Genomic DNA, 26366 nt, shown 5'->3' with positions numbered 1-26366 from the left:
TGGTTTGGTAGTAGACAATGAAGCAGAGAAGAAGAGCTCAGTGCGCTGACACGCTCTGGTGGCTGAAGATAGCAAGTAAACCTGACCCAAAACCACGTCGAAACTCAGGGTTTGTGCGTCTGAGCTCTTCTTCTCTGCTTCGTTGTCTGTTTTTATCCTTTTTTGGTAAACAAAAGAGGTTTACATCAACATCTTTAAGTTTTTCTGATTATTTAGAAAAAACAACAGCAGCACAGGTTGTAATTTTGACAGAAAAAGCTGCTAAATGATCGAAAAAACAGGCTGAATGCTTCACCCCAATAGAAAACAATGGGATGTTTACAGGCAGTGGGGCCGTGTGACATCATCAATCACGTAAATTCAAGATGGCGGAACACAAGTTCTAAAACAGCAAAGTAGTTCCATTTTTAAAAAAATAATGCATTTTTTCAGGCATAGATCTTCCAATAAGGACATTTAAAAGATTTGAGGCCACATTTGGAAAAAAGTGGAGGATCCCTTTAACAACACACCCCATCAAATTCAGCCAATACCCACGATGTGCAATGCATTCACCTCACAGACGTCACTGTTGTTGCAGATATAGTCAGTGGAAGAAAACAAGCACCAAACAGCTGTTGCACCTGACTGTAGACTTTAGAAATGATAAGGCAAAGCTAAAAAAGGTGTAAAATTAACCCTGTAACACATGCCTTCCTGCTCCTGGTACTTCTTCCTGTTTTCTCTGACTGTCTGTGTCCCCCGGCTCTCTCTCCCTCTCTCTCCCTCTCTCTCTCTCGCTGTCTGCAGTCTAATGGCTTTGTCTGCTTTCTGTCATGCATTCCCTCATTTAGTCTTCCCCACACTCGGCGCTTCCTTTAGCTTCTCTGTCCATCTACATCTGCACTCTCCCATCACTCTCCCTCCTCAGAAGACACACACACACACACACACACACACACACACGGAGACACACACACATCCCTTTGGTATCGCACTGCAGCAGGCTTTGCATGGCCCTCTGCAGCTCCCGCAACACAAGTGTTTCTTCTTCATTTCATGACCTCAGATTTAAGATCTTTAAGTTCTTTTTAAATAATATGTTATAATTTCATTTATTCAGACATCTGTGACATCTAAACGAAACCTTGACATATTATTCAAAAATAACACAAAAATAACTTGCTGGAAATATTACGCAGAAACATCAAAGTGTTCAACAGACGCCTCTGAAGAAGACTGGCTGTTGACAGTCGAAATGCCAGGATATCAAAGTCAATTTCCTGAAAAAAAGTTGTCTGAATATATAAAACCTTGAAATATCATTCTAAAATAAGACAAAATTAACTTGCTGAAATTATTACAAGGAAGTCAAGTACACATCAAAGTGATTTCACAAAGACTGGCAGTTGACAGTAGAAACATGTCAGGAGATCAGATTGAATTTCCTGAAAAGCAGTTGTCTGAATAAATGAAACGTTAACATATTATCCTAAAAGACGACAAAATAAACTTGCTGGAATTATTACGAGGAAGTGAAGAAAACATCAAAGCAATCTGACGAAAACTAGCAGTTGACAGTAGAAACATCTCAGGAGATCAAAGTAAATGTCCCGAAAAGCAGTTGTCTGAATAAATGAAACCGTAACATATTGTTCTAAAAGAAGACAAAATTAACTTTCTGGAATAATTACGCAAAAGTCAAGGACACATCAAAGCAATCAACAAACGCCTCTGAAGAAGACTGACAGTTGACAGTCAAAACATTCAAGGAGATCAAAGTAAATTTCCTGAAAAACCATTGTCTGAATAAATGAAACCTTAACATATTAAGTTGACCCAATATGAGTCATGCCAATGTGACATTATTAATGGTGGGACAATATGTCATGTGACAAGATAATGTCACAGGATATATTGTCAGGCTTAACGTGGATATTTGGTTGGTTTGTATTTGTACCTCTAAACTTGGCAGAGGTTTGTGCTCTCTGAGTGCTCTTGTATAGAGCTGGACGATACGTCGAGATTCAAGATATATCGAGGTTTCTATTATTGGGATATAAAAAAATTACAATATCAGCTACATTGATATATACAGTATATTTATTATAGCTTATTTTGTTTTAAAATACCAGTTTTGGGAGTCGCTGCTTTTGCTACTTCTCAGAACAGCATAAAAAGCACAATTAGATGGATTTCTGAGTGCATCCTTCATTTAAACAAGCCGCACTATAGAACTCACTCACACGTGCTATCCCTGAGAAGAGAAATTAACTAAAGTGGAACATATTATCAGCTGTTTGTTAATATATGAACCTATATGGCATTTTGCATTAGCAAATTTAACTCAAAATTGTCTTTCTGGTCAGACTTAATTTGAAATAAAATGATCAAGATTTAAATCGTTTATGGCCATTTTGAGAAAAATATATTGAGGTAAGAGTTTCGGTCAATATTGTCCAGCCCTAGTCTTGTATATTCTACATTCACTGGAGTTGAAAATGTCATACCCAGAGTAAGTTTGTTTTTATGTGAGGCCTTTCTGTACACTTTTATAAATATTGTCTCGTTTCATCATTGTGAGCCCAGTATCGCAGATCGTCTCATCCCTAGGTATTATTATGTAGCAATTGTTGTTACAGTTTCTTCAAAAACAATGCAAGAGTAACACACACGCACACGCACACACACACACACACACACACACACACGCACACACGTCCTCCAACATGTGCTGATTTTTAATCCGACGCTGCCAATTACTTTTACTGACGTATGGATTTTAAGCGTCTCTTTTCTCCTGCCTGTGAGCGTATCAAAGCTCCTTCGCCCCGTCTTGCCTTTCTCCCCTGAAGCATGACAGAATGAGGCATACCAGCTTTTTTTTTTTTTTTTTTCTAATTTATTATGATAATTTAACAACAAAAGAAACACACGCACACGTATGCAAAGGATAAACACAAAGGAGCGACGGTGCCACATAAGAAGGGCGTACTGCGGGGCCTTTGTAGGAGGATCCCCGAGTGATTTAAGGATGTGTTCAGTGCTGACAAACAACCACAGAAAAGAACACAAGCTTGGATTAACAGAACACACACACACACACACACACACACACACGCACACAACTGTAGTAGACAGTTGCCTACTGTTGTGTTTGTTTCAGGAGGGAATATCATGTGCTACCTTTCCTATACACAGTGTGTGTTGCAAGTCAAAACAAGGGCACAGCATGGTGTAATAAAAGGTTGCATCACTGATCCGTTTAATAATGCATTCTCAACAAAGCAGTAGTTTTAACAAACATGCAGCCAGAGTCAAACTGGTCAAAACTCTACTTAAACTGGGTAGGGAATGCAAAAAAATAATCATAATGAAGTAGAATTCAATGCAAAGATCCATTTAAATACAAGGTTAAATACCTGTTTTCTGTACAATTGTTTGCTGAAAATCAAGCTTTACATGTTTGAGTCATGATAATATCTGCTCCTATTACTGCTCTCATACTGCTGTTCAGCTAAAGTCTGCCAATTACAAGCAGTGGCTATAAAATAAACATTGGCAACTGGCGGCCGAAGGCCATATGCGGCCAACGGTTTAATTTTGTGCGGTCCCCCAAAGGACATGCACAAAAACCGACTCCAAAAACACACAAAATGTCAGAAAAATGCTCAGGGAACAAAACAAATATGCAAGAATGACTCCAAAAATGCACAAAATGCCAAAAGAATACCAACGAAGACAAGATACATGAGAATGACACCAAAAATGCACAAAATGCCAGAAAAATACTCAAAAAGAGAACAAATATGCATGACTGACTAAAAATACACAAAAAAATGCCAGAATAATACTCAAAAAGACAACAAATATACATCAGAAGAATGTAAAAAATGCAAACGAGAGGACACAAAATACACAACTTGAAAAAAATGTACAAAAACACCAAAAAATATTTCAAAAACACACAAAATACCTGAAAAATACTGAAAATACACAACAAAAATACACAAAAATTAGTCCTAAAAATGCACAAAATAAAATAAAAATACACAACAGGTCAAGAAAAATACACCAAACGAATGCAGAAATGTATAAAATGACAAGAAAAACACAAAACAAGAGACAAATTTCAGGGATCCCACACTTTTCTCACAATGATTTTTCAAAACTTTTTCAAAATATTTTACCAAATTTCCATGACTTAGTTCTGAAGCGCAAAGATCTTTTTCAGTTTTATAAATGAGGCGGAGAGTGAATTTGTGAGATGAATTATGCTGCCTGTATGCAGCACTTTCAATTTCAATTTGAGATACTTGCAGTAACATCTTTGGGGTTTAACATATTTTAAACATTAGAATAAAATAAGCAATATTCCCAAAATGTTTCCAAAACAGTTAAAATATTCCATGAGTATTTAATACTGAAAAATCAGTTTTTCAAATTCCATAACTTTTCCGTGACCGTGGGGACCCTGAAATTCATATAAAATGACAAAAAAACATAATAAAAAATACACAACATGATAAAAATATACCAAAACACACAAAATGGCTCCAATAACACGCACACAACATTTCGTTCTTTTCTGTATTCATGCTCAGATCTGTCATTATTCTAAATGCAAATAAGAATGTCTATAATGTGGTCCTCGCATCAGAAATTCACCTTTTTTTTGGCTTTCGCTGTGATAAAAGTAGCCTATATAAATGCTCTAAAATGTGTGTGTGAATGTGAATACAAGGACACTGAGTGATGGCTTCACTTCAGTCACTCCCTCTTTAAACCCTCCCCAACTGTCAAGGTCAGCGATGCTGAGAAGAATATCCCACGGATGGAAAAAGGAGATTTTATTCCTGCTGAAAGCATAAAGACTAATGGACTAAACATGGTTAAAGTCACCATGTCTGACTTTTTACTTTTGATTCTTTCAGAATCCCCATCTGCACCGTTACTCAGCCTTTAGTCTGCACAGCATCAAAGCCTTTGGGCAAATATTCAGCAATGTGCAGCCAGGTGAATGTCATGTACCGGCAGGAAGTTGCAATTTCTCAAGCACATTCTGACTCTCTCGCATGCCATCAGACAACCGAGGAATGTTCTCTGACAGCCCGTCATCAGATAACATTGAGTCTTGAAAAAAAAAAAATAAAAAAATAAGAGGCAGAGCGCCTATGAGCAAAGGTTCTTAAGATGTTTTGTGGTGATATCAGTGCCATCTATTCAAACATACCCACAGCCCACGCTGCGACTTAGAACCAGCAAAAAGAAGCAGCTTTTTTATCAAAAAGTCTTTCATCTGCAACGACTACATGACACACACACCACAGAAGGATCACATCCTGGTATCTGCTACCCCCGATCATTTATTATTAGATACAATCATAGGATGTGTTGGAAATGTCATACTAACTGACGTACGACTCGTACTTATGTGACCCCATTTCGACTGCACAAATTCCCGTCGACCCCCAAATACAATTTTTTGATCATGAGTAGCTCAGATCTTTTAATACTGCGTTGTATTTGAACTAAATTTATATTTGAGAAAGTGAAAGTGCTGAATACAGTTGTTTAAGATTGGATGTCATGTTTTAATGATCATGAGAATTTAATAATTCACTATATCTTTAATCAGTAATTCATTTTGTATGTTTCTTTAAATCGTTTTGTGCATTTTTGTTGTCAGTTCATACATGTCTCTGTTATTTTTGTGTATTTTTAGTCGCCTTGTGCAACGTTTGGGTAATTTTGTGTGTTTCTGTTCACATTTGAAATCTTTTTGCATCTTTTTTTCCTGTATTTTGTATGTTTTTTTTTTTTTTTTTTTTTTAAATCATTTTGTGTATGTTTGTTGTTGTTGCATACACTACTCTGTCATTCTTGTGTATTTTTTGTCAAACTGTGCAACTTTTGGGTATTTTTGTGTGTTTCTGTTCATATTTTACATATATTCATGTTATTTTTCTGTATGTTTGTTGTCATTTAGTGTATTTTTGTTGTAATTTTGTCATTTTCTCTGGTATTTTTGTGATTTATAGTTTTGTGTGCATTTCTTTTAATCATTTTACTTTTCGAGGGCCACACAAAATTAGACCGTGGACCGAATGTGACCCCCGAGCCTCCTGTTGTCCATGTCTGAGCTAAAAGTGATAAAATGATCAATATATACATATATATATATATATATATATATACTGTATATATATATAGTTTAATCAGTAACACTGATGTAGTGAATCTGTATGAAAAGAATACCTGGATGTTTACTTTATGGGGACAGTTTTTGACATGTTTTGATGATCACTAGATGCTTTCCTGAAGAAAGAAGTCATAAGAATACATCAAAGCAATCAGCAGATGCCTTTGAGGAAGACTGACAGTCAGGAGTACATTTCCTGAAAAAACTTGTCTGAATAAATGAAACCACAACATATTTTAAAAAAAAGAAGACAAAATGAACTTGCTGGAATTAAAAGCACTTGCATATGGGACTCCACATCCCACAATGCAATGCGCAAAAATGACAACAAATGTGCCATTTTCTGAGATGAAAACAAACTTTTCAGCATCAATTTCCACCTTTTTCCTTTCTTTTTGAAGTAAACGATGTTTGATTTATTGATCTATGATGCATACACTATGATTTTATCCAATAATAAATTATTATAGTTGAACTCTGCACACGTACCTCACACAAACACCCCAATAATAGAGTGTGATAGCACATCATAAGCTGCATTAACTAAGCGTCACACTGTGCACACAGTTGTTCTTCATGCACATTAGCAGCAGCTTTACATGCATTTCTTTCCGATGGCCTCGTTGGATCACTAAACTGGCACGAGCACAATCAAACTGCAGCATCTCTGCTTCGCTATGGTTGCTTAGGAGTCGCTACTCACTGCTTTGGACGTTAACGGTGCCAGTGGAGTTGTCTCTTCCCAGAGGGTTCTCCACCACACACGTGTAATTCCCAGAATCCTCCAGTTTTGCTCTGTTGATCTGCACTCTGGAGTTTTTCCTGTGGGTGACAAACACTCACACAGCTGAGTCTAGGGAGACGGCATGGAAACACCACAACAAGTGAAAACAGGACAAGAAGCAACATGTGGCACCAACGATGGTTCAAGAGTGGAAACATGATGGCTGCTTACTGTGGAACACCAGAATTTCTACAGTTTGATATGTTTTACATCAGTGCACAAACCCTTTTAGGTCTAATGACAGTGCGATCCAGGTGAGCAGGGGGCGGGGCATCAAGGTGATGGTTAACATCAGATGTGAAGGAGCAGGCAGATGTTTCAGCCCCACAGGGCCAGGATTCAACATCAAAAGTAATCGGCTCAGAATCTGGATAACGGATTAAATCAAATCTCGAAAATGGGTTGTTTAAAAGAAGAAAAAAAAAGGATTACATAATCAGATTAGATCACGTATTCCAGTCTTGGTTTTGATCCAGATCAAACCTTTCGTTTCGATTTTTCAGAACTTTTTGGTAAAAAAAAAGGTAAAAAAAAAAAAGGATTAGCAAATCTTGATCAATTTAATCCGGATTAAACCTTTTAAAAAGCCTGAGCATGACTTTTGATCATTTTCATCCTCCACAGTTTTAAGAAATGACCACCTGAGCCTGTTGCCTTCATCATGAAACTACTGTAGAGATTATCAAACAAGTTTGAGTTGATAATCTACAAATACTTTTTTCTTGCAACTGCATCTGCTGTCAAACTACGAAATCTAACCGTCAGCCTGTATAAAATGTGATTAGAATAAATGTTTCAATAGTGCAGGGATATGTTGACGTCAGTGCAAGACAAGCTTGACCAAAAATGGTGAAATTTCAACGACAGAAATTGGTTTAAAGTTACAAATTATGGGTATGGAATTAAAAAAAAATGTTTAAAATAGCTAAATATGGGCATTAGAATATGTGTGGTTAAACTGGCAACAAAAAAAAAGCATTACATATGGTGAAAATAGGTTAAAAGTGGCGATAATGGGTCAACATGTGTAAAAATAGGTGGGTAAAGTGGTGGAAAGGGTTTATAAGTGTTAAAAAAGTGCAGAGAAGGTATACCATAAAAGCATAAACTAATGTACAGCCATAGGTATTAAATAAAGAGGGCACTGACTACCAGTTTGCAGTAATAAAACTGGATATTTCCACAATTACTAAAACATTTTGTCTCAATGTGAAAGGATCACACAATTATTTTAATTCCAAATTGAATGAGATTTACAGCCATATGTATAGTGATATTATTAAACAAAAAAATATTTTCTTTCTTTCTTTCTTTCTTTCTTATGGACATTGGCTATTTAATTAAATATTGAAGGTTAAAAATGATGTTATTGAAATTTGACTCTTGGGAAATGTAATTTTCTTTTTTGGTGTTTTGTGTGTGTTTTTTTTATCTGGTTTTCTACAAAGAAATTAGGGAATTAGAAGTGAGATTTTGTTGTTTTGTTTTACTAAATTAACAAACTTACCGTACTTGTGAATTTTATATTGTTTTGTGTCAAAGCGGCTGGATCTTTTTTCTTCATCAAATAAAGACAAAACGTAGGCCTCATTGATTAATAAATTAAAGATCATTTGATCACAAAAAGAGGTTCAAGTTTGAAATTGTTGCTTAAAAATGTGTTTTAATCTCCACTGTAAACACTGAATTTATTGGCATTGTCGGAAAAGATTGGTGCATTGCATTGTGGGATTTGAAGTCCCATACACGGTTGCATAAAAGTGTTTTTCCTTTACTGTTTTACTTTACCGCGATTTCTTGCAAACTATCCTAGATTTATTGACCAATGAGGTTTAAACTATGTCTTTATCTGATAAAAAAAAAAAAAAAAAAAAATATTACAACAATTTTTGTTGGCGTTGTTTTAATTCTTTACAAATGTGTGAAATGTTATTTTTAAAAGGTGAAATTAACTTCTCACACATATTATTACTAATACAAACCAGGGGTGTGCATTGCCATGAATCTGACGGCACGGTACACAATTTGCATGTCAAAATACAATATATCCCGATACTAAACAATACGATATATATCACGATACATCAAAAATGACAAATTTCACCTTTACAATTCCAAAATGGTAAGAAATACAATTTATTTCATTTTTTTTTTTTTTTAAACTAGCGAGAAAAAGTGAATGGTAACTAACCGTTTTTCAAGTACAAATATAAAAAAAAGTTTAAGTTTTGCTTCTATAACAGATTCTGATTCAAACCAAATCTATTTATACAGTATGTTTTATGAAAATAAAGTTCCAAGCTAAAATGCATTGAGGAGTGCGATAGTTTAACAAAGTCTGATGTTAACGCAATTAAATGCTTATTTTGTTAAAAGACGTGATTAAAAATAAATAGATTTGGACATTTTTTTTTTTTGCATGAAATATTGCGATAAATCGCTGAACCCATTCTTTCTTACAACATTAATATGAATTTCTATAAATAAACTTCAATGAAGAGAAAAGAAGAAACCAATTCTGTCTTCTTCTGTCATCCTTATGTGAATAATTCATACTTACACGTTGTTCTTTATTTTGATTGTTTTGCTCCTCTTCAGCTCGTCGCCATCTTTGAACCATTTGTAGGTGGGGCTTCCCGTGGCCTCGCACTTCACTGTGAGCTTGCTTCCCTCATCCACTGTTATTGGATTCTTCATGTTTTTTATCTTTGGAGCCACAGCTGGAGAAAAGGAAATAGAAAAAATAAATAAAATAAAAAAAATAATGTTGATAACATTTTCACCATTGGGTTCAGTGTGTGTATAGTTGACACAGGAGTCGTCACTAGTGACCTTCAGATGGTGCCTTCGTTCTCAGTCACGTTGGCTAAACTTTAATGAACAGATTCTTTAATAAAATAAATTTAAAAAAACACCTGAAGCAATATTTAGCAAACACCCACCAGCTGATGATTAAAACCAATCTGTAAACAACTGTTGTGATGATGACATCAGCAGGTTTTTCCCTTTATATTGTTTCATTATGTTGAGTCACTGATATAAACACCTCTTATTTCAGCTTTTTTTTTTTTTTTCCAGCTTTGGAAGCAACATTTCATTGGAATATGAAAATGTTCCGCGTCCAATCACACACACACACACACACACGCACACGCACGCACACACAACACACACCCACATAAACACTTGCCAGCTGACAGCTGCACAGATGTTTAGGAGAAGACTCGTTCCAAGGGAAGATGAACAGGGGTCAGCTGTGGACTGGCCAAGATAACCTCCACCATCGCTGACCCCCTCCCCATCAACCCCCCCCACCCCCAAAACCCCCAGAACCCAACCACCCAAAACACACATTGTAGTGCTTAAGCAGAGGTGAAAGTATTCACGTTACTGTAAATGAATTCCTTTTATGGGTACTTGTACTTTTACTTAAGTATGTTTTAAAAGAAGTAAAGTAATCTGTTACATTTCTACACCCAACCGTTACTGAGTAAATTATTATTTTTTGTTTTAAAATGATCAACGGGAAAAAAAATGAAATTATCTGCTAATTACAAATTGTTTTATGACTAAATAGGACTATAAATATTCAATTCAACTTGATTTGTATTGCGCCAAATACAATAAGTCATCTGAGCACAAAGAGGTGAAAGTAACGGATTACAAGTACTCACGTCGCTGTAATTAAGTTGCTTTTTTGGGTACAGTACTTGAACTTTGTCGTATTTTCCTTCATCAGTATTTGTACTTAAATAGTAACTAAACCCTTGTTTTCTCCTGACCTGTCACTAGGAGAGACATTTAAAAAAATACCTTGATTATGGGCGGGGCTCCTGGAGCAGTTAAGACACGCCCAGTCTATACTATACTATATCACTATACCTCTCTATTCACTATCCTCTCAGTTCAACCTACTCACCACAGATTGTAGAGCCCACAGGTGCTAGTTTTTATAAAAGGGGCGGGGCTAACAGAGGTAGTTTGTGACGCAAGATGGTCCCAAAATGTCACATGATCTTAATAGCAAAAATCAATTCTAATAGCGGGGTTTCAACCCATAGATGGCAGTCACTCTGACATTTTACAACTAAATATGACAAAGTGAAATAATTTAACTAAAATGTTGAGAGTTGGACCAGAATCTACTTTATACCAAATACATTTGTTTTCAGCAGCAAAAAAGTGGTTTTGTTGGTTAGTTACTTTTTAAGTACGTTCGTCAGTAAATTATTGTTTTTTTTTTTTTTTTTTTGTTTTAAAATGATTAGCGGACATTGTGAAACTACAAAAAAAATGCATCACATCATAGCCGACCAATCAGATGAAACATAATGCACGGCACCAAAACAGCATTGAATGCTGGTTATTTTCTCAGTTTTAGAGCCTGGTAATAGTTTTATTTTGAAATGAATTGTACATTTTGACAAACTTTTTATTTATTACAGATGCCTTTGTGGAATATAAATTAAGTTATCTTCCAGGTCTCTTCCTTTTTAAGTTTATACATGAGATGTTTACTATATGCAAAGAGAACCGTGTCAAAATGTATTACCAAAAATAAACGTGGGGGTGAAAATAACTAATAACTTTTACTTTGAGTACCATTTATTGGGCCACTTTTTACTTGAGTAAAATTGAGTAACAATACTTCTACTTGTGTAGGATTTATCAGTGCTCTTTACTACTCTGTGTATGAGGAGAAAAATATAAAGGGCGATACTGTGGTATCCTTCAATGACCATGTGAAAAAGAAACACTTCAAAGGTGCTGCAAAAAAAATAAAGAATAAAAAAATGTTCAGGAAGGATTTATGCTAAAAGATGGACACAGATTTGATTTGCAGAAATGAATTTTCCAGACATCTAGAGACAACTCTAAAAACACACACACGCACACACACACACACTCATCATTATTGAATACTTTGGCTTGAACTGTTAAAACTGAGGAGCTTTCATTTTTCTCCTTATTCAGAAAAAATAATCATTTGCTTACTTAGCACCGTTTTAGTGCTTTTCTGTTGGATTTATCTCTGAGTGGGAGGAAAAATGTTGTGCATTAATGTTCAATGTTCAAGTGGTTAGCTGGCCTTAGCCAAAAAAAAAAAAAGAAAAGCCAAATGGGATGAGCTGCATGAATGTAGTTGTTAAAATTGTCAGTTTAAGTCGTTAGCAGTGAGAAATGTAGCTGTACTTTGTTGAAGTTTGTCTTAAAACGGGGGTCAAACTCAGTTTATTTCATTGACCAAATATTAGCCACAGATTTTTGGTTGGAAAAAGAACCATTTTAACATCAATGGTGCCATAGTTTTTAATATCAGTCCCTGCCAGAACTTCACATCAAAAATTATTTTGATTTTGTAACCATTTTTTGTGTAATTTAAAGCAATTTTATGCAATTGTTTGTAAGAAATTCCAACATTTAAGAAAACAATGAGTTTTTGCCACAATTTGCAATTAAACAAATATTAACTGCAAGCCCCTGAAAATATTGCAGAGTTTCATTAAAATGGTGAATTTGAGATATCTACAACTGGATTATTTGGTCATTTACACAATAATTCATGCTATCGCTGTCATTTGTACTATTTCCTGTCTCCTAAAGGACCGGATTTGGCCCCCGGACCTTGAGTTTGACACGTGTCATAAAGTGTCAAACTTTATGACACTTTATGACACGTAGGCCTGGGCAATATATCGAGATTCAAGATATATCAAGATCTCTATTATGGCAATACAGAAGATTACATTAGCATCTATAATGATATATTTAAAATGTATTTTGTATTAAAACACAGTTAGATGGATTGCTGGATTCCAGCAATTTTTCCCCCTAAATTGTCTTTTTGGCAAGACTTTATTAAGTTGAAAATATCAAGATTTAAATCATATATCGCTATTTTGAGAAAAAAATAGTGATATAAAAAAAAAATAAAAAGAGCAATATGAATTTTGGTCCATATGGCCCAGCCGCATTCACAAGTTAACATGTGTTTCTAAGGGCAATGATTGGACAAAAGAGCTGCTCACAAACATGGTTTATGTATAAAATGGACCAGAACATCAGCTAATGCTAATTAGCTCAAGCTAATCTTAAAACAACACCACCAATAAGCTGCTTGATGTAGCCTACGTCCTGTCCTGTATATGTCACCGTACAGAATGCTTGTGTATTGCGTGGCAGATGCAGACACTAATGGATTATCTTGACTACGAACAATGTTGCGTGTGCGCACTCTGTCTGACCTGTGAAGACTTTAGCGTAAATCCTGACACTAAAGCACGTCTAAGCTTCCTTAGGTCATTTGGCCCTCATCCCCTCCATAGAAGGGAAAGGTCATGTCTCTGGTGCTGCATATTAACTTAACTTTACAGATGTAAACATATAGGATGGGTGAAAACAACGCTTTGTATCCTACACTGGTAACATTTCAGCAGCGATTCCTAAAAGCTGAATCCCTTTCTTTCTAAACCCCATTGATCTACAGTATTAACACACAAACGTTAAAAATAGCCTGTATCAATGCAAGGTCTGCTACTTTTAGCTCACAAGACACAATTTGCGACTAAAATTACTCACTTTCATCTATGCAACGCATCCTGGTAGAAAATAAGGGTGAATATGTGGAAAAATAACAGCTAACTTCCAACATATGTGCGATTCTGACTATAATGAGCTTAAAGTCTGAAGAAAACTACCAAGGTTGAACCTCTTTTTACTTTCATTTCATTTTTTTTTTTTTTTTTTTTTTTTTGAAATCTCAAGAGATCAAGATAATGAAATCCATATTTATGCAGAAAGGCATTGATGTGCTTGTGCGGTAAGTCATAACATGAGATAGTCTGGATATGTACGATGTGTTGTCACTTATAATCAACTCAGCGAGTGGTTTGCGTTTGTCAATAGCCTGCAGACAAGACCACATAGCGAGCACGAGAGTCCAGATGTGATTTGTTAACTAGTTTCTGGGTTTTTGAAAAAATATTCCAAAGGCTTGATGTTAGATGAAAATCCCACAATGCACATGTACTGGTTCTGGTTGACTTATTTCTGTAACTGGTAAATTGAAATTACCCACACTTTTGTACAGTTTCACATAATACAGTGGTTGATAAATAAATAAAATAAATAAAGTGGTTGATGAGTGAATGACTGATTGATAAAAGCTCAATTCTTAGACTGGTTTGTATCCTTATTGTAATCTAATTATCGGGAAAAGTTCAGTCTTTGAGATTTTTCGTCACAGATTTTGTCGACTTCATATTTTAAGTGACATTAATGAGACGATGACGAAAAAAAAAAACCCAGTGAATGAAAACTATACCAAAATACATTGATATATGTTCACTAATAAAAACGAAACTATAATATTTACCTGGGACAAAATCCAATCTGAACTAAGGGTGCATTCACACCAGTTAAGTCACAGACTCCGAACTGAGCGGAGAACAAGTGTCATTTTATCAACTTGGTTTGTTGCGGTTTGCGTTCAAAACACAACTTCTGATCTGCTCCAAACTGCCTCTGGTGCAGTTACATGAACTAACCACATTACTGGAGTACAGGCTTCTCAACTATGGGTCAAAACGAGAAACTTGTCCATTTGTTCTTCCACGACATTCAACAATGCAGCAGCAATAAGTTGCCGTACTTTTGGTGGTCTTAATTGTAAATGTTTGATCGCTTTAGGCGTGGCTTGGAAATACTCAGAGACTGACAGAAACACTCTAGAATTTGCCTGTTTTATCTGCTCTAGACTTTGTGTGTTCACAGAAATTCAAAAGCGTTTTAACCGCTCAAAGGTCCGTCGTTGTATTGTTGTAGTACTCGAGACCGGTGTTGGTCCTTTTAAAGGTCTTGGTCTTGTCTCGGAGTGGAAAGCATTTTTACTCAGTCTTGACTCGGTCTCAGAACGTGACAGATTCGGGATTTTTTGTCAAGACCAGTCAAGACCATCACTGATTTCTGCTATTCTTCAACTTTATCAATGTAATGATGAGGAGAATAACTTGCTAAAATGATAAATATCTTTGATTCATGAGTTACCTTTTTTTGTCAGTCAAATATATTAAAAGAAACTAAAACTAAAGAAAGAATGTTCGTTAACTGTTCAACCAGACTCGGTTTTGTCTCGGTTTGTCTGAATCTTGTCTTGTCTCAGTTCATTCTGGTCTGGGGAAAGTCTTGGTCTTTTCTTGGACTCAGTTTATTCTGGTCTAAAGAAAGTCTTGGTCTCAGATAACGTAGTCTTGAGCACAACACTTTGTCGGTGTGAACGCACCCAAAGATTCTTTTTTGTAAGGTATCGAATCAAAACTACTTTTGTGGCATGGAAGGCGTGAAAAGCCAGTAAGTGATCCAATAAGAAGCAAGCTGATTTGTAAAAGAAAAATATATATATTGTGTTTACGGGCGCAAGACGACTCCATTGTAAATAAACACAAACCGATTTTCAGAAGACCAAACATTAATACATCCCATATGAGCAGAGGTAAAAGTAATGGATTACAAGTACTCACGTTACAGTAATTGAGTTGCTTTTATGGGTTAATTTTTTTATAAGAAGTAAAGTCATTTGTCACATTTCTACACCCAACCATTACTGAGTAAATTATTATTTTTCGTTTTAAAATGATCGACGGACATTGTGAAACTAGAAAAAAATGAAATAACCAGACAATAATCAAATGCATCACATCATAGTTGACCAATCAGATTAAAACTAATGCACCGCATCAAAAAGCATTGAATTCTGGTTATTTTCTCAGTTTTAGAGTTCATAAATGTAGCTATACTTCAGTTAGAACCTGAGATTTTTTTCATTTTGATTTGAATTCAATGGTGATATTTTATGTTAAAATAATTGTACATTTTGACAATCAAAAATAAATTAGGTTCCAATTGTGCAAGATTTCGTCTCTTCCTTTTTGGCAAGATTTATTACCAAAAATAAACGTGGGAGGTGAAAGTAACTAGTAACTTTTACTTTGATTGCTATTAAATTGAGCTACTTTTAACTTGTACTTGAGTATTTTATGTATGACCTACATTTACTTCAGTGAAATTTCAATCAAATAACAATAACAGTACTTCTGCTTGAGTAGAATATATCAGTACTCTTTACATATCCCCTACATATATTCAAAACCTAGGTTTTATATTTTTGACGACTATTTCTGTAACAGAATTGGTCGACTTAAATCTAAATTTCATTTAGTTGACTAAAACTATATCACTTGAGGTTGCACCGTTTAGAAGAAAAGTTTCTGCCCTTGCCCGAGGTTTATGAAACAAGCTCTTTCCTTGACTGGAGAAGTTACAGATACTCAGGACTGCACTTCTCATCAACGCAGGGAGCCAGATGTGAAGGAGAGTGTGCTCCATCACCAGCACACACACAGTTCTAATGAAGACACAGAAGTTTGACAGAGGCCATGGCTCGCTTTGGCCCTGAACGTACCGTTACCGTACATACATCTAAGAGCAACAACAACATGCCACGCTGCGATTGATCTTTGGACGGTCTGCAAGAAAAATGTTACACAACGACTGATAAATTCACAGCTTATGAACTAATTCAAATTAACAAACAGCTGACACAACAACCACATGCAGTAATCAACAGGATAATAAGGAGTGTAATCGCCTCTTTCCTACGAACAAATGGTTAACACCGGTGGAAACAGTGTCAGGCAGTAATAATGATAAAGCCTTGCCTCAACAACTGCCTGATTCTCTCTTTTTGAAGTGCAGGGGCAGCTGCAGACATGGACTATAAAAACCAAATTTGAGAATAGAAGCCGATCCAATGTGTCAACATGCTCTAGCCTCGGCTAATGGTTGGAAACTTCAGCTCACGGAGTTATCAAAACAGAATTACTTGATGAAGTAACAATGCCGATGTTCATATTACGGAGTTAACAGTTCTGTTTTACATCCAGGGGTTGAGAAACAAAGAATGTCAGGCATGTCTTTGAGCTTATCCCTCTGAGACGAAGTATCCCTGATTACTAGAGCGTTATGTCACTTCACTGCACGTTGTCAAAAGACAAATTACATGGTCAGACAGCCAATGGCTTTAACATGTGGGAATGGTCCTCAGATACTACAGTCCACTCATTTTTATCACAGCATCTGTTCCAGAGAATCATTTCAACAACCTTTATCGCATTCAACACACGTTTTGGAAAATAATCAAGGAAAAATTACTTCTAAAGGACACTTTATAAGGATGCACTGAAATGAAAATTCTTGGCCGAAACCGCAAAAAAGACAAAACCAAGGCGGAAAACTAATAACCGAAACACTGAAAAATTATTATGCAAATTATTAGTCTCATTGCATTTATGGCTCCGAGTACTGTGTACTAACCTCACTAAAATTATAATATTGCAATTATATGAATTAATATTAATGCTTTAAAGAATAAATCAATTAAACATATGAAAATATTTATTTAGCACCGACATTCCAACAATGTCCAATATAAAATAAGAAAATAAAATATTTAGGTTGACCCCACCCATGCAATAAATAATATTGTACAGGCCTATAACTGACTGAGTTGGTGAAAGAGAGTAAAATTAAATATGTTCTCTCAATAAAACACAAATTCTATTGAAGTTATTGATGAAAATCAGCTTCTTAGCTTCATTTATTATCCGAGCATTTTCTTTAAGATGCACAAGACGGAAACGTTGGCCTGTTTCACGCACTGTTTGGTCGACTTTTTTAGGTGAGAATAGAGTTTCAGCTGAAAATGCACCATTAGTATTTATTAAGGCTGGGAAGATATATCGTGAGACAAGTAATTGCGATATTAAAACGGTACAAATGGAACAATTATTGATATGAATGATTGAAATGCATTTTTGGGTCTTTTTTCCCCCTTTCCAAAAATATTGTGTTTGTATTGTTATAATGAGCCTCTAGTATTGCATATCCGATCATCCCACATCTCATATTCATGGTTTAGCTTCTATCCATCCTAATGAAATATCCTGTTCTCCAGTTTCTGTTGAGAAAATTCAACATAACACAATCTAAAAAAGTTACTGCTGCTCTTTTCTGACACCATTAGAAATCCTACATTATAAAGTTCACTTTTAGGCTTCAAAAAAGGTTGTCAAGTGTTCAAGAGCCCACCATAAAGGTCATAACAACCTGCTGTATTGCACTGAATGGACTCACATCACAACACAAGGCATTAAACTGCCATGTGCTTACATAAGCTTAATGCTAATGTGATTCAGTGTGACCGAATGCAAATATGCAATGACTGTGTTAAGACTTGATTCAGGAGATAAACATGTCAGTGTTGCAAAATGTGGACATATTTCAAAAACCAAAGCTGACAATGGTGGTTTTGCAGGATAATTAATAATAAAGGGCTTTAACTTTATAAGAGTTTCTACTTCTGGGTTAATGTCATATACTATACAGGTGCTGGTCATATAATTAGAAAATCATGAAAAAGTTGATTTATTTCAGTAATTCCATTCAAAAAGTGAAACTTGTATAATGTATATATTCGTTTCACACAGACTGACATATTTCAAGTATTTATTTCCATTAATGTTGATGATTAGAACTCACAACTAATGAAAACCCCAAATTGAGTGTCTCAGAAAATTTGAATATTGTGGAGAGGTTCAATATTGAAGACACCTGGTGCCCTGCAAAGGCCTTTAAATGGTCTCCAGTCTAGTTCTGTAGGTCTACACAATCATATGGAATACTGCTGACCTGACAGTTGTCCAAAAGACAACCATTGACACCTTGCACAAGGAGGGCAAAACACAAAAGGTCATGGCTAAAGAGCACATTAATAGAGAGGTGAAGGGAAGGAAATGATGTGGTGGAAAAAAGTGTACAAGCAATAGGGATAACCACGCCCTGGAGAGGATTGTGGGGGAGATTCACAAAGAGTGGACTGCAGCTGGAGTCAGTGCTTATAGAACCACCACGCACAGACGTATGCAAGACATGGGTTTCAGCTGTTGCATTCCTTGTGTCAAGCCACTCTTGAACAAGAGACAGCGTCAGAAGCGTCTTGCCAAGGCTAAAGACAAAAAGGACTGGACTGCTGCTGAGTGGTCAAAAGTGATGTTCTCTGATGAAAGTACATTTTGCATGTCCTTTGGAGATCAAGGTCCCAGAGTCTGAAGGAAGAGAGGAGAGGCACAGAATCCACGTTGCTAGAGGTTGAGTCAAAAGTTTCCACAGTCAGTGATGGTTTGGGGTGCCATGTCATGTGCTGTTTCCTTAGGTCCAAGGTCAACGCAGCCGTCTACCAGAAAGTTCTAGAGCACTTCATGCTTCCTGCTGCTGACCAACTTTATGGAGATGCAGATTTCATTTTCCAACAGGACTTGGCACTTGCACACAGTGCCAAAGCTACCAGTAGCTGGTTTAAGAACCATGGGATCCCTGTTCTTGATTGGCCAGCAAACTGGCCTGACCTTAACCCCATAGAAAAATCTATGCAATATTGTGAAGAGGAAAATGCAGAACGCCAGACCCGACAATGCAGAAGAGCTGAAGGCCACTATCAGAGCAACCTGGGCTCTCATAACACCTGAGCAGTGCCACAGACTGATGGACTCCATGCCACACCGCATTGCTGCAGTAATTCAGGCAAAAGGAGCCCCAACTAAGTATTGAGTGCTGTACATGCTCATGCTTTAATTTTCATACTTTTCAGTTGGCCAACATTTCTAGAAATCTTTTTATTCTATTTTTCTGAGATACTCAATTTAAGATTTTCATTAGTTGTGAGTTCTAATCATCAAAATTAAAAGAAATAAACATTAGAAATACATCAGTCTGTGTGAAATGAATGAACACAATATACAAGTTTCACTTTTTGATAAATCAACTTTTTCATGATATTCTAATTTCATGACCAGCACCTGTATATACTATTTTATAGTTGCCTTTATACAATGTGCAGGTGTTGAGCTGCAGATTAGAAATGGCTAAAGGTGCATTAGAAAAGGAAATTACAGATTAAGGTGTTGAATTTCCCAATCCCATATACCCGAGGGAAACCAATGATTAGAATATCTGATTTATTTATTTATTTTTAAATCCCTGCTAAATATATTTATATAATTTAGTTACTTGATAAAAAATGGAACTCAATAAAAAACACCAAAAATTCTACATTTTTCAATCAGTTACACAATTAGTTTGGAGGGTACCCTGTTGTAGTGTCTTACCGTCATTTCCATTTAAGTGGATGTAGATTAAATTCTATTCCTTTTATTCCTTATATCCATGTATTTTAAGGCTTTTATTAAAAAAATAGTATCGGCTCAACTCTGGGCGGCCATCTTGGATTATGTCGTCACTAGCGTGAGCATGTACAGAACGACCCGGAATTAATTTAAAGCAGAATTAAGTGTTTAAGATTAAGGAATTATTTAATTTGGACCAATAAACCAGTCACCTAATTCAAATTTAAGTTTAATTCAGAATTACATTTTTGTTTAGAATTAAGCGTTTACGAGGTAATTTTAAAGAGGATTTAACTTTTATTCTGAATAAAAGGAGAATGAATGCTCCCATGTAAACATGGCCATTGTGTTTAGATTGTGTGCACCACTATGTTCACCCTGTTGCCTGACCAACCAAAGTCCAGCTCTCTTTTGAATGGTGCTATATGCAGAGTATATTTGTTTATTCGTGAGCCTGAACCCGACCACGCTCTCTGTGAGGTCACATCCACACTGGCATATATTTATCCTAAACAGGATAAACAGGTACAAACGATAAGGAAAACTCATCACAGCAAGCAGCGCGGTGGTGATCAATAGTTCCGTCCACATGTGGTCACATTAGCATCTATTCAGCTCACACCTGCTGCTGCCCCATAATCTCAGCGAGGGTTTTCTGTGTTTTAATGCAGGATGATTTTTTATTTTTTTTTTAACCATTACAATAAATTTGCATTTTAACACAAAGTTATCATTGAATACATCTGCGATGATATCTCAAAGATCAACAAAGTCCTTGAATACAGATGTGACGCCATCTAATTATCTGACAACCACAATGTAAATATGTGTTTTTACAATTTGTCCAAATTATCCCTGCAAACTTTGTAATTGTGTTTGCTTTAAAGGATTTTTTTTAATCTTATTTAACACTTAAGTCATGTTTTATAGAAACCAACATTTATCTGTATTTTTTTGTTAAAGTATTGATACATGAGATCTTTAGTATATCTTTTTTTATATTGCACAATGCAGAAATCACAACTTTAAACACAAATGCTGATGTTTCAATATAGACAGGTAGTATTTTCCTACAACCCTCTGTAGTTCATCAATAAACCATTTGAGTGTTTGATGACTTCTTACACCAAGTGTTGCTTTGGCATTACAATAAAAACCAAAATAGAGAATTAGATCGCAAATGATCTCTATTTTTGGTCCTTCAATCTGTTTTTATTTCTATTTTTTATCTACAAACCCCAACTCACATATTTTTTTACTGCTCGTTTGTTTAAAATTACATGAATGAAGTCGAAGCGAAATAAACAAAGCAGCAAAAAATGGTTCAAAACCAGTCATAATGAAGAGAGTTGATGACAGAGACATGTCTGCAAAGACAGGAAAATGTTGGCAAAGAGTCAACAAATAGGTAATAATTCACCATGACCTTTTTTTTTTTTTGCCCAATAGGCATTCAAATTAATCTTTGCTGGTACTTGGAGTTCGAGTGTTTCATGTCAACACTTTCCAAATTAAAATGCATAATTGTCCACCTTAGGCATTTTTGGTGAGAAACCCGCATCTGTTTGCTAATTTGAAGTTGACGTGCTTTGGCCCCCGTCGGTGTTGTGTACAAATTAATGTGTTTTGTTAAAACCCTGTAATGTAATGTTGAATGCATGCATAAGGCCAGAGAAGTGACAGAGCGGAGCTGGTATATCCTGGATTTCTGCTCAGATTCCTCGTCTCCATGAAGCAGTTTGACGCACAAACACAGAGGAACTATTTTGCAAGAAGCGATTACAGGGAAGCAAGATCACACCTGATCCTAACGGCGAGACTTGTAGCGACTGAAGCTCCCACTCCTGTCTCACCTCACGTCTGGCCTCATTTCTGGCTGAATAATTCAACTCTCTCTGTTTCATTTATAAAGGTGTGGTTAAAGGAGTTATTACACGATGAAGAACATCTGGCACAAAATGAAGGAGCACAACGCTTCACTTCCGTAACTAATTATTACCACCCTCACTAGGCACGCAAAGCCATTCTCACAGAGGACGTGTTGTGTTTTGTCTTGGTATAAAAAGCCAGGTTGAAGTTGACGAATTATGCCAGCTTTGCTTTTCTGCAGAGGTGAAAGTAAAAGAGTACAAGTACTCACGTTACTGTGAATGAATTGATGTTATGGGTACTGGGTACTTTTCTGAGTATATTTCTAAATTAGTTTTAAAAGAAGTAAAGTCATTTGTTACATTTCTACACCCAACCGTTACTGAGTATTTATTTATTTTTTTGTTTTTTTGGTGTTAAAATGATTAACGAACATTGTGAAACTACAAAAAAATTAAATGACTAGACATCAATTAAATGCATTACATCATAGCCGACCAATCAGCTAAAATGTAATGCGTGTAATTTACCAAAAACACCGCGCAGAATTTTTTCTGATTTTAACTTAATTGGTGTTATTTTATTTTTTAAAAGAATTGTACATTGTGACAAACCTTTAATTTTATTCAGATGCTTTTGTGCAAAAATAAATAAAGTTCCAATTGTTATACATGAGATGTTTACTGTATGTAAGGGAACCGTGGCAATATTTATTACCAAAAATAAACATAAGGGGTGAAATCAACTAGTAACTTTTACTTTCAACTTGTACGTGAGTATTTTATTTATGACTTACTGGGTCGATACGTTTAGGATCAGAGCAGCGTTGGGGTTTGGTTCCTTAAGTACGTTTTAAAAGAAGTAAAGTCATTCGGAAAAATGAAATGACGGGACAACAATCGAATGCATCACATGACAGCCGACCAATCAGATTAAATGTAATGCGTGTAATTTACACAAAACACTTGGTGGATTTTTTTATTTATTTTGAATTTAATTTATTGGTGAAGAATTGTATATTTTGTTCATTTTGACAAACCTTTTATTTTATATAGATACTTTTGAGGAAAATAAATGAAATTCCAATTGCACAAAATTTGGTGAAAGTAATGGATTAAAAGTACTCATGTTACTGTAATTGATACTTTTGAGTAGATTTGTTTTAAAAGTAGTAATTTCTTACATTTTCACACCCAACCGTTACTGAAATGACCAGACAGCAATCAAACGCCTCACATCATAGCCGACCAATCAGATTTAACATAATGTGTGTAATTTACCAAAAACACTGCGCAGAATCTTTATTTTATTTTGAATTTAATTCATTGGTGTTACCTAAATCAAACAGGAAATCTGCAATTTTGAATTTAGTGGGCCCAAATTTGGCACTTTTTCTCAATTTTTGGCCAAATCACGTTAAACTCCTCCCAGAGTGTTTATAATTTCCACTTGTTTCCACTTGAATTTAATTCATTAGTATTATTTTATTTTTAAAAATAATTTATTGCTGTTTTTTTTTTTTTTTTAAGAATTGTACATTTTGAGAATCCTTTTATTTTATACAGATGCTTTTTTGGAAAATACATTAGGTTGCAAGATTTGGTGAAAGTAATGGATTACAAGTTCTCACGTTACTCTAACTGAGTTGCTAGTTTGTTTAACGTGTAGTTAACGTGTAGTTCTTTGTTGCAGATTTGGGACTCGTTAGCATCACCCAGCATTTGTAACATTCCACTGATTCTAACAAAATGGCATTCAGTAGGTATATGCAGTGGACCATGATGAACAAAATTAGAAATTGGACCTATAACCTAAATCAAACAGGAAGTCTGCAATTTTGGCACTTTTTCTCCAAACCACACCGTTTTTAAAAGCGTACTCCTCATAGAGTGTTCATAGTTTCCACTTGCTTTGAATTGAATTCATTGGTATTATGTAATTTTGAAAAGGAATTGTACATTTTGACAAACCTTTTAATTTTTACAGACGCCTTTGTGGAAAATAAATAAAGTTCCAACTGTGCAGGGTTTCGTCTCTTTCTTTTTAAGTTTCTACATGAGATGTTTACTGTACGCAAGGGAACCGTGGCGAAATTTATTACCAAAAATAAACATGGGGGGTGAAAGTACCATACTTCTACTTGAGTAGGATACATCAGTTACAATACTCTTCACAACCTCTGCTTTTCTGTAAATAATGATTTTTTAAAGAAAAAGATTTTGCGCTGATTTTCTTCTCTTGTCTTGTTTCTGAATGATCGATTTTTCCCCCTAGGTGTGTAAAAGTTCTCTCGTTCCAACTTGGGTATTTTTCATTAGAAAAGTCCTGCCGTCTTTCTCTGAAGAGTTTCGTCTTACAGTCACAACACACACGGCGTTAAAGAAAAACGTGGAGGAAAGTCATCATGTACAACTGCAGCAGAAATATACCCTGAATCAACACTTTAACACATTTGAAATATTATCTATAACAACGCCATTGGGAATTAAAAAGCAAAAAATGTCCATTAATGGCTGAGAAACACCTGCTGGGAGAAATGATTTCTTCAAATAATATTTAATAAAGATTATAGATCTGGTTTGTGTGAGAAACTAAAGGAGCAACACAAACATGTCCAACTCCAGCGGTGCCTCCGATGCTTAAGGTGACAAGCCGTCAGGTTGACTGCTTTAACCCATCGCTCATGTTAGATCGAGAACAATTATATAGTGACGCACCTCTGTCATACAGGTACGTGCACACATACAAGCACACAGAGCACTGTGAAGCCTATTGTATTCTGTAGCAACTCCAAGACCTCCGGCTGACAATTGTGTGACAGGAAAATTGACGGGCTCAATTGGGGAATTACATGGCCTTATGGTGGAAAATGTATAAAGTAGCTGACAGCAAATATATGCATCTACCCAGAGCCGTTTAGAGATAGAGTTGTGACAATTCTGTTCACTCCGTTTTTTTTGTTTTTTTACAGAAATGCCGTTTTTGGCGACAAATTACAAAAAATCCCAGTTAAGTATCTCGGAATAAATGAATTCAAATCTTCCGAAGAACTAATTTGAGTCTTACATGAATCACGTGATGGTCAAGCATTTCAAACTTCTGTTGTCGCAACTCTCTCTCTCTAAACGGCTGTGTCTACCTATATACGTTCATAATTACGACCTGTTTTTATCCTGCCATAGATATAATTATTCCAAAGTTTGTTAGCATACATCATCAAAGGTAACAGTACATCTAGTGTATGTAGTTTTATTCTTGCGAAAAATAAAATAATATGTGGGAAAATACAAAAACTGTACGGAGCCCAGTAAGGGACATGGATGATATTAAAAAAGGGGGTAATTTTGTAACTTGGGGCCCAAGGTATTCAGTAGAATGCCTGTTTACATGGCGCGTTGCAGTAAAGTCACCAAAGCCGACGGGAGCTTCATGGTGTGTTTAAGTACACCTCAAACCATACCAACAGTACTGTAGAGGAGTATTGTAGCAAAAATTCATTGAAAACCAAATTGCTTTCAGCAAACTTCACCACATTCTTGTTCTACAGCCTTCTGACGGCTTTACAGTAATACGAGATGTTAACGGGCATTCTACTTTAAACCGTTGATTGTCTCGGGCCCCGAGTTCATTATCTCGAGCTCCATGTTAATATCTTGTGTCTCCAACTTAATAAGTCGAGATCCCGACATAATTACCCCCTTTTTTTCCATCTCATTCATCTCCCTTACTGGGATCCATAAAACTGGGAGGGCAGTAAGACATTCTAGTAAGAATGGGGGGGGAAGCAAGGGAAAGGGAGTTTGGGGGGACATTCAAAAAGGAAGAATGAGAACAAAGCCAATTTAATCTGATTTTTGAAAACGTCTTCTTTTCTAAACAAAGATGTTATATATCGTCAATAAAGTAATGGGTAAACTCAAAGATCTGTGTTTGACAGATGTATTAGTTCAGAAATTGGCTTTTATACTAGTTTTATAGGTCTTTAAACTGCTTATAAAATCACATAACCCCCCCCACATACACACCCCTCCTAAAAAAAAACTGCCTTACATGGTGTAAACAGTCAACAATGATTACGTCTCTATTCTGACCTACTTTAAAGGCTCAACTTTAACATAAGTAAACATAGTTTAGCAAAGTTCATCTCATGACTGGTTTCGGTGAAAGACTAATACTCATGTACCATTGGAAGAAAGAGTGAAAATAAATAAAAACAGGTGCACTTTAATCCCATCACTTTACATAACTTTGACTCATTTCCTGCTCATTTAAGAGAGTTTTCGAGACTTATATG

The 26366-nt window shown here is 35.7% G+C and overlaps 1 protein-coding gene across 4 annotated transcripts in view; it reads right to left on the bottom strand.

The window, feature by feature from the left end:
• Window positions 1–26366, bottom strand: part of nrg2a (neuregulin 2a) — a 145799-nt gene that overhangs the window by 64264 nt on the left and 55169 nt on the right. For all 4 annotated transcript variants that reach the window (XM_028466512.1, XM_028466510.1, XM_028466511.1 and 1 more), the window contains exons 2-3: window positions 9526–9685; window positions 6885–7003 (exon numbers count right to left, since the gene is read on the bottom strand). In XM_028466512.1, coding sequence (XP_028322313.1) covers window positions 6885–7003; window positions 9526–9685 — 279 coding nt within the window. The remainder of the gene's footprint in view (window positions 1–6884; window positions 7004–9525; window positions 9686–26366) is intronic.

This window comes from Gouania willdenowi, chromosome 14, assembly GCF_900634775.1.
Source record: "Gouania willdenowi chromosome 14, fGouWil2.1, whole genome shotgun sequence".
Classification (NCBI taxonomy): Eukaryota; Metazoa; Chordata; class Actinopteri; order Blenniiformes; family Gobiesocidae; genus Gouania; species Gouania willdenowi.
Note: the sequence above shows the minus strand (reverse complement) of the source record. Positions and strands in the feature narration are given on the sequence as shown.